Consider the following 9535-nt stretch of genomic DNA (forward strand, 5'->3'; position numbering starts at 1 on the left):
ACTGTGCATGCGGATATATGAGCTGTTATTGAGTTAATACAATCCACACAAACAACAAGCTCCGTCAAACTGCCTCCTATGCAGAAGCACTGTGACATAGTGTGATGCTCGGTCCTAACGAAAAGACTATCTCAAAATAGCAAAGTTAAGAGGACACTCCAAATAAAGGTTGATACTATGAGCACCACATCCCAGAGGACCCATAGAATGTTCAAATAACCACCAGAGATTGCCTTGTTTAATTTATTTTCATAATATACATCCCATTGGTTTGGTGTAATGAAAGGCCTGGCCCTGTTGGAGCCAATTGATTAGCATGTTGTTGGTCATTGGACTGTGTTCAATGGGGCAGAAAGCCAGTCCTGCTGCAGCAGAAGCAGTAACTCTCTCTGATCCCCTAACTGCTGCTCTGACCTTTCACTCTTAGGCAGAATATATGCAATCAGTCACCTCGGCATCACAACACCAACCGGGTGACATCACTCAAACATATGCATGCATCAGGGAGTAAAAAAATCCTGCCTGGGTTAAAGATCACTGAGTAACTGACTAATATGTAGAGACAAGGGCTGGAAATGCATACACACAGATACAGTGATGGTCAGAATACTACTGAAGTTATTTTAGCCTGACAGTCAAAGGGTACAGTAGTATTGCAATGATGTTATGTTCAAAAGCTTTTCTGATTTTCAGACGTTCTAGAAAAGCATGAATCTCTATTTCCTGTATTTCAATGTTGTCTGGAGACTTTTTCCAGTCTGTGATGCATGTTGTCATATCAGTACTGTAGAGCACACCGCACCCAGCCTATCTTTCCAGATCTATCTGGTGACCACTTCTGTAACTGTAACCCAATTAAAGCAGAGCAATGGCTCTCATTATTGAAACTGAGAGGCAACAGCCACTAACAGGCTGTTCTGTGCCTTTCAAATCTGCAGAAACATTTAACATAGATGTAAAGGTGAAAATATTTTGTTTCTCTTGTTCTGTAAATATTGATTCTGCGCTCCACCAGGTGTACTGTTGTAGCAGCAACTAATGAGGATCCTAATAAAATACTACATATGAGAGTAGTCAGGCCAAATACATCAAAAATGAGAAGTGAACACTTTATGTCATGTACCTTTTGGAAATCACCCATCATTAGCTGGCTGGGGCTGGGGAGGGGAACAGGCCCTGCCGGACCCGCCTTGCCTTAGCTGGCTGGGGCCTGGGGACTCGCCTTGCTGTCCACATCCTCTTGTTTCTGCTGTCCTGTCGCATTCTGTATGAGACATCTCGAGGGATCCTCCTCGTGGCGCCCGCACATATAAAACCAGTGGTGTGCAACTCCCGGACACTGAGTCCAGCCTCGCCCCACGCACGCGCCACCGCTTAATGGATGCTTCAGCAGTTCAGCATCCTCTGCCCCGACCAGCACAGCGGAATTAACGGCACGACGGCTACCGGACAAAAGATCTCTCCTCTTCTTTATAGTAAGTGTGCCCAGAAACGTTCGTTTCAAAAATATATATTTGTGGATTAATAATTAAACATCACTGCAAGTTTATTCAATTTCAAAGGGGCAATTACGAAAATTTGCATGACTAAAATATATAATCTGCCTTCCTAATTTCTAAATCTGTTTTATTATGAAAAAAGTTATGCTTTTTTTCGCATTCATAGTTGGCTACATAATCAATGCAATGCGATTGCTTTTCGATTTTATGCTCAGCACGCACACAGTCTAGCCTACCATAGGCTACCTCATTAGAATGTGCGTGTCCCTGTGCAGGACGGGTGCCAAGGACCACACCCATTCCGGCAAGAGCTCTGGTTCTCTGGGGATGCGCCTGGTGCATGTCCTGTAAGGGACACAGTTGCCATTAGGGAGAAAGCAGAGGATGGAGTGTGAGGAAAGGACGTGAAATTAGGAAAACAACAGGTGATGCAGTTTATGATAGAAAAACGACGACAGGTAGACTCATGGTTAAAAGCGTTGGGCCAGTAACCGAAAAGTTCGAATCCCGAGCCGATTAGGTGAAAAACCTTTCATTGAGCAAGGCACTAAACCTAATTTATCCTTTAAGTCGGTCTGGATAAGAGTGTCTTTTAAATGACTAAAATGTAAAAATAATAATAAACAATGAAGAAATGCTGGCTCAGAATGAACAAAGTGACTACTATGAAGCCTATGCATTATTTATGGCTCTGATGTCAATAACTGGACATTAATACAAGCATTATATTGCTTGACAATGTTCAGTTTTCTACATGATGTATTGTTTTTGTATAGCAGGTGCAGGCTGCCAGTGCTGAAACTGCTCCAGGGTGTTGGTCAGCAGAGCTGCAGACTACTTGTCCGTCTGTCTGTCTGTCTGGGTGAGCAGGACAGGAGGAGGAATGGCTAACAGGGGACCCAGTTACGGGCTGAGCAAGGAGGTGCAAGAGAAGATAGAGCTGAAGTATAATCTAGACTTGGAGGCCCGGCTGGTGGACTGGATCGTAGCTCAGTGTGGGGGGAACCTGGAGAGACCACAGCCAGGCAGACAGAACTTCCAGACATGGCTGATGGATGGAACAGTGAGTCTGCATGACAATGAACAAGCTCAATAAGATTGACTGGACTGCAGTCATTGATAAAGGACGATCGCTTATACAAGCTAACAATGAGACCAATTTATGCTTACCTCTGCTTTGTTTCTTTGTTTCTTTGTTTCTCTCTCCTCTTTTCATTGACGAATATCTTCCTTTCTCCCTCTCTACTTATCTTTTTTATCCATGTATCTGTATTCCTGTTACTCCCCCGTTCTCTCCTCCTCCCTGTAGATTCTGTGTAGGCTCATCAATAGCCTGTACCCGCGTGGTAAGGAGCCCATCAAGAAGATTCTGGAGACCCAGATGGCCTTTAAGCAGATGGAGAAGATCTCCCAGTTCCTGCAGGCTGCAGAGGCTTACGGAGTCATCACCACAGACATCTTCCAGACCGTGGACCTGTGGGAAGGTGGGCTGCATGTTCACAGACACATATCATGTCTCCATACATCCATGTGACATTGACATGCATGTCCAATGACGGGGAGTCTCACAGTCTTGTCTCTGCTGAGCTCTTTCTGCCTGTACAGTACCTTCAATACTCACATTACATTTACAAGAGCCTGTATAGTCTGGGAACCAGTCTGTTTCTGCTAACATTCCGCTCATTGTACTCCGTGTCATATGACACAGAGTGGCAGGAAGTGGAATGATAGCTAAACAGACTGGTACCCAGGCTATTTATAGTCCACTATATAGGTGATACTCCATGGAGACATTTAAAATACCTTTTGACATATGACTCAAGAGGTAGCTGTGTTTAAAGTTTGTTTTATTTGGAACCTGTTTGCCTGTTCTTTGCTGTCTGGGTGTGGTCCAGTGTTTGTGAGGATTGTTGCTATGGTTACAGGGAAGGACATGGCTGCTGTGCAGAGAACCCTGATGGCCCTAGGTAGTGTTGCCCTCACCAAGGACGACGGACATTACCGTGGCGACCGCGACTGGTTCCACAGGTAATGGACTGGCCACGATCCCTTACTTGGAAAACTCTGTTGCAGTGTTATCTGAAGGTTGTGTGAGTGTTGTTCTATCTCTCAGCTGTCCTGCCTGTCCTGGTCTGTGTAGGAAAGCCCAGGGTTACCGGCGGGAGTTCTCTGAGGACCAGCTTCGTCAAGGCCAGAGTCTGATTGGTCTGCAGATGGGAAGCAACCGCGGGGCCTCTCAGTCCGGCATGACAGGCTATGGATCGCACCGCCAGATCATGTAGAGACACCTGCCAGCCGCTCAGCCAGCTGCCAGCCGCTCCCTCAGCATGGCTGTGTACTCCAGAAGAAAGCTCCGTCACTCCCCTGGAACCTCATGATATGACCCAACCACTTTTCCTCTTTCCCCAGAAGCACTAGCAAATCACACGCGCACACACACACAAGCTTTTACTGTTCATCCTCAATCCAAACAGAGTGCTCCTTATACCCCAACCACAATTCTATAGACCTCAGTGCTTTCTGCTTCCCCCACTCCCGCTCTCCATCCATATGGTCCCACTCTCTCCATCCATATGGTCCCACTCTCTCCATCCATATGGTCCCACTCTCTCCATCCATATGGTCCCACTCTCTCCATCCATATGGTCCCACTCTCTCCATCCATATGGTCCCACTCTCTCCATCCATATGGTCCCACTCTCTCCATCCATATGGTCCTACTAGCCATTCCCTTCAGTGGATGAAGTCTTCGTAATTCAGTCGGTACAGAGAACCCAAGATTGAAGTCATCCCTCTACAAAACAAGCAAATACTATTTTACACTTCTAACAAATATTACAGCACGACAACGTTATAGCATGTTACATATTTTAATTAGCTCTTTGTTTGTTTGTATGTACAGTAGGTGTGTCTGAGTCATTGTATAGTCATTTGGGAGGGTTTGCTATACCTCATGAAAAGTTTAATGTGTAACCAAATGGAATTCAGTGAACGATGATGCCTCTGCTGTCTTGTGTCAATATGTGAAGACTTTGCGGTAACTTCTGTAACCAAATGACCATCACATTGTGCCTGGTTAATATAGTAAAGGGACCATAAACAATGCCTTGTATAAGAGATGCCACCCACCCTAATGCAGAGGAATTCATACACCTAAATTCAGTTCTGTTTTTGTACTAACATTCTGTGCTGTGCATGTATTACTTATGTATAATTGGTGTAATGTACTTGTATGTGTCCACTGTCCATGTGTGTTTCAGCCAATCCCATGATTGTTAAAGACCCACAGTATGAAAGCGACACTAGGATCATTTTGTTCCAGGCCTGATATTGCTTGAATGTATTTTTTTCCCCTTCAATATAATTTGTCATGTTTACATAAAAAAATATGTTTATATCTGAATCATTGTGTGTAGAAAACATAATAAATAGGTGAAAACTGATTCTGGAATCGTGAATTATTTTTCTGATCTGTGAAATATACTAAAGTCATTGCTCTTGGACATCTAGATCCTTGCTTTTGTAATATATATCCCAATGGATTTCCAGCATCAGAAAAGTATACCAGACTTCTAAGGAATGCTATCTGTGAAGATAAGAGAATGTTGTTTAAAACAATCACTCTTCCTAGGCATTCCGATGGGGGTAGGGACGGATGGAAAGGTTCTAGAACACTAGCAGGAAAGGTCAGAGTTTATGGCAATGGTCTAATTTATGCGGGCAAACATTTTAACAACATTGTTCTATTGATATTTCAGATATAGAAGATAAACACACGAGGTAACATCTCCCCATCCGGAGTGTCCCTAGTATTGTGTTCTGTTGCTAATGATTTCAGGAGCTAGCTAAGGGACGTTTTATCCTACTTTGAAATTAAAATTGAAAACCATTAGGACAAATTAGGCATCCGATATTAATCTTGCTCTTTATCCCTGATACCCCCTGTACATTTTCATTTGATGACCTCATTCAAGAGGAGCTAGACAGCCGCTCAAATGACTGTGCAGATGTAATAACCACAGGCCAGCATTGAAATCCTGCATGTATTGCTACAGGGAAGCAATACGGAACACGACCATTTTGTTGCCTTGCTAACATCCCTATGGTGATAGATAATGTACTCCCAGCACAGTCCAAGCTGGTCAATACAAATCCAGAGAATGGGGAATGTTCTAGAAGGGGACAGGTGATGTGGAACGGTGAGGGCTGGACAGACAGAATAAGTAACCTTAAATAGCCGGGATGCTTGTCGAACCAATGAGGTGGGTGGCTTAGTGATTTCACTAGCTTTTCAGTCCTTGGTAAAGTTTGTGTGGCCTTCTTTGGTGTCTTGGCTCTCCAAACATTCAGCTGTCTCCTGTCACGCCCTGACCATAGAGAGCCCTTGGTTCTCTATGGTGTTTAGGTCAGAGCGTGACTAGGGGGGTGTTCTAGTCATTCTATTTCTATGTTGGTGAGATGTATGGTTCCCAATTAGAGGCAGCTGGTAATCGTTGCCTCTAACTGGGGATCATATTTAGGAAGCCCTTTCTCCAACCTGCTTTGTGGGATATTGTTTCAGTTAGTGCCTATGTGCGTGCTGTACTTCACGTTCGTTGGATTTTTGTTGTTTCACTGTGAATTAAAATGATGTGGAACTCAACTCACACTGCGCCTTGGTCCGCTCTGTACGATGATCGTGACATCTCCACCGCTCAGTTAATATGCATGTCTGTGTCTGTGCATGTACGTGTGTGAATGTGTGGGTGTGCATTGGACATAATGCTTTGCGCTGGATTACCCCACTCTTCTGTCTTGTGCATCTAGTGCTGAGAATGCTCAATTGGAAGTCTTTGAAGCATTGGCCCTTGTGGGCCCATGATGGGGGTCAGACTCAGAGTCGCTCTCTTGCTCCTCCTGTTGGCTGTGAGTTGCATAGCACATGAAGAATTCAAGAAGAACTGATGTGTTTGTGAATACCCAGGAATACTAGGAGACCCAGGCCACAACGGAATGTCAGGCCGAGATGGACGAGACGGGTTCAGAGGTGACAAGGGAGACCGAGGTAAGACAAGGGCACAACCTCCTCAGTTATATAAGTCTCAATTAAAACCAGCCGTTCTGGTCCCACACTGATGCATTTTTGAAAGTTCATGGTAATTTTATTAATTAAAGGGGAAATCAGCATCACCAGACCAACAGGACAGAGTGGCCCCAAAGAAGACAAGATGAGCAGGGTGAGACTGTATTTTATTTTATAATGAAAATACTTTCTCTGACAAGCAATATTAACATAATTTCTTTATCCTTGTATCTGCAGGTACGGCTGGCCTGGCAGGAAAAAAAGGGAAAATGGGGTGAGAATGGAGAGAAGGGGCCACCGGGGAAGATGGGGCCCCAAGGAGACTCAGGGAACATGGGCCTCAAGGAGATCGGGTTACCAGGACCCCAGGGGCCAAAAGGGGATTTGGGGCCTCTGGGACCTGAAGGCCAGAAGGGGGAGATCGGGTTCCAGGGGGAGCGAGGCATCCGAGGGCCCTTGGGACCCCCAGGACGACCAGGTTCGGAGGGAAACCTCGGCCCCCCAGGGTTCAAAGGCAACATTGGTTACGACGGAGAGCAAGGGAATCGGACGGTGAGACAAGGGACAAGGGGGAGAAGAGGTACACATCCCTTATCCAAAAAGTGCGTTCTCAGTCTGTTTAACCGAATACAACAAACTCCCACCGGCGAACTTGCCGATCAAGTTCGACAAGGTGATCTACAACAGGCTGGGGCCTACTACTTCACCTACCCAGGGGCGAAAATCTGATATCAACTTTGGAGGGGACATTTACATTACATTTTCTCAAGAGCAATTCCTGAGGGGGACACCAAAAGTAGTGCTGTAACACATAGCCTACATTGTAATATGGTAAATGTATATTGAGGAACCAAAGAAATAAGGTGTTTGCCGTACTCCTAACTACCGGTACCCAAAACTACACAACTAATCACAACAGCAATACCATTGCCTTTAACAAATCTTAGTTCAGTCACCAGTTTAAGTTGAGAGTGGGGGTATTTTACAAGTCCAAAAAATGGAGAACCTTTCATAATGTTGCCAAACAAAGACTCAACAAACTTACCTGAGACTCCCTGTCTCTGCCAGTCTGTCCCTGCATATCTGTCCCCAACTCTGCTGTCTGTGTGCCATCTGTTGCCAGCTCTGCCTAATGACATCATTGTGAAACATTTCCATTAGAATTTCATTTCTTTCTTATGAACATTTTATCAACTAGTCTTTGAGATATTAGGCTACTAGGGTTCTTACTTTGCGTTTTGGTGTACTGAAAAATACTCTGATGTCCGTCTTTTATTTTTCTGCCATTTTTCTACCTGGCTGGCTGGCTGGCTACACACACACACCGTGTGTAGGTTATTTACAGTAGGAGATGGGCTTCTATCATCTTATCTTTTATCATTCTATTTGGGCTTCGATCTAAAAGGTAGCTAGCAAATGTGAAACGGATTAAAATGACAAGAGTTGACAGCTGTATTAGTTCACCATTTACACAACATATGCTGCAACCTTTTGTAATTTTAATAGTTTGTTTCATATTGGCTGGATTCCAACAATAGCTGAATTTGCAAAGCTAGCGAGCACTAATTCCGTTTCAGTGGTGTTTGCTATAATCTTTGCTACCCGGGTTAAATAAAGGTGAAATAAAAGAAAGAAATAGAAGTTCCCTTGCGACAATTTAGCTTTTGCAACGAGACCATTAAATATATTTAAGACAATGGTAGAAGAGAGTGTAGTTCTGTTCAGTTTGGACTTCAGTTTATCGCTAACCTTATCGCAGGGACTTTGAAGCACTAACTTACATCATCTGCATGCTGATCTTGGAATACATTGACGATAACAAAGATCCCATCTTTGACGAGGCCACATAAATGGAATAGGTACTAGCTAGCTTAATAGTTAATATTTGCGCGCTAGCTCTGCATATTCAGCTAGTGTGTGTGCGCGATTGACTGGATTAACCTCACTTCAGTTACGTTCATTGAGTGCCTTTCAGACAGTAGATAAGACCCCTCTGTTACCTTGCCAACTAAGGAACTGGCAGTGGATCAAAACATTGTGAGGCAAAGGGTGGGGGGGTCGCAATCTTTTGAAACTTAAAAACGCGCTATTAAGTGTCTATAATCAGCACAATTGCTTTCATTGCGTATTATTAATATTATTTAAATTACATAGTTATGTTTCAGTGATATATTGGGGGGGACAAATCATATTTTCCAAGGATGGGGGGGGTCGTGTCCCCCCCGGGATTTCCGCCCCTGCACCTACCACATCACTGTGTTCTCCGTAATGTAAAAGTAGCATTAGTGAGAAACGGGGTGAAGGATAACTACACGAGCAGTGAGTAGTTATCCACACCATGGATAACTACACGATCAGGGGCTGTCCTGCACCTGGAGAAGGGGGACAAAGTGTGGCTGGAGGAGAGCTCTTTAACGGGCTGTTTGCTGATGAAGATGATGATAGAACCTTCTCTGGGTTCCTGCTCTTCGGTGCAGATTAGGCCCACATGAGTCAGTGAATTTGCTCATGGAATGTTATGTGGGAAAATATTACCACCTGCTATAGATGAATGTAATAGCCTACAGTAATAAAACATGTTTTAATCAAATATGAATATAAATTACGTTTTGTAATATTTTGATGCTACAGCTGATATAGCCTATTATTTAAGATCATATCTCCTCTGATAACTAACCAATCTATGACAGATTTCATGTGACAAGTGTTATTGTATCTTGTTTGATTTCAATACCATAATATACACTTTAAAAATCCATTGACTCTCTTTAATTTACTACTCCTGTGTACAATGTAATATGCTGGCTACAATATTCAGAAATCAATGTGTGCCAATAGGCTGTATCAGCTGGTGTAATGTCATGACTTCCTGGGTGCGGGAAGATTAGAAAACAGGATGAGCTTCACAATACCACAAACTGGAAAATCCTGTACTTTTTAAAAAGGCATTGCCAGAAAAGACGTCCAAAGACGC

The 9535-nt window shown here is 43.8% G+C and overlaps 2 protein-coding genes across 4 annotated transcripts; both read left to right on the forward strand.

The window, feature by feature from the left end:
* The first annotated feature begins 63 nt into the window (after window positions 1–63).
* On the forward strand, window positions 64–4942 carry tagln3b (transgelin 3b). Of its 3 annotated transcripts, none has more exons than XM_029694945.1 (6): window positions 64–1475; window positions 1775–1924; window positions 2276–2562; window positions 2809–2983; window positions 3425–3527; window positions 3640–4942. In XM_029694945.1, the coding sequence occupies exons 3-6, from the start codon at window positions 2383–2385 to the stop codon at window positions 3779–3781; spliced, it is 600 nt and encodes a 199-aa protein (XP_029550805.1). In that variant the 5' UTR covers window positions 64–1475; window positions 1775–1924; window positions 2276–2382; the 3' UTR covers window positions 3782–4942. The 3 variants fall into 3 exon arrangements, with proteins under 3 accessions (XP_029550805.1, XP_029550794.1, XP_029550785.1); XM_029694934.1 differs by having other exon boundaries at window positions 2279–2562; XM_029694925.1 differs by lacking the exon at window positions 1775–1924.
* A 746-nt stretch (window positions 4943–5688) lies between these two features.
* LOC115148771 (complement C1q and tumor necrosis factor-related protein 9A) lies at window positions 5689–9302 on the forward strand. Its single transcript, XM_075074231.1, is given in 8 exon segments — window positions 5689–5698; window positions 6463–6543; window positions 6654–6715; window positions 6799–7104; window positions 7106–7248; window positions 8790–8821; window positions 8824–8955; window positions 8958–9302. Coding segments are annotated over 8 exon segments (852 nt in total). The 3' UTR covers window positions 9044–9302.
* Window positions 9303–9535: the final 233 nt, after the last annotated feature.

This window comes from Salmo trutta, chromosome 2 (genome assembly GCF_901001165.1).
Source record: "Salmo trutta chromosome 2, fSalTru1.1, whole genome shotgun sequence".
NCBI classification, from domain to species: Eukaryota; Metazoa; Chordata; class Actinopteri; order Salmoniformes; family Salmonidae; genus Salmo; species Salmo trutta.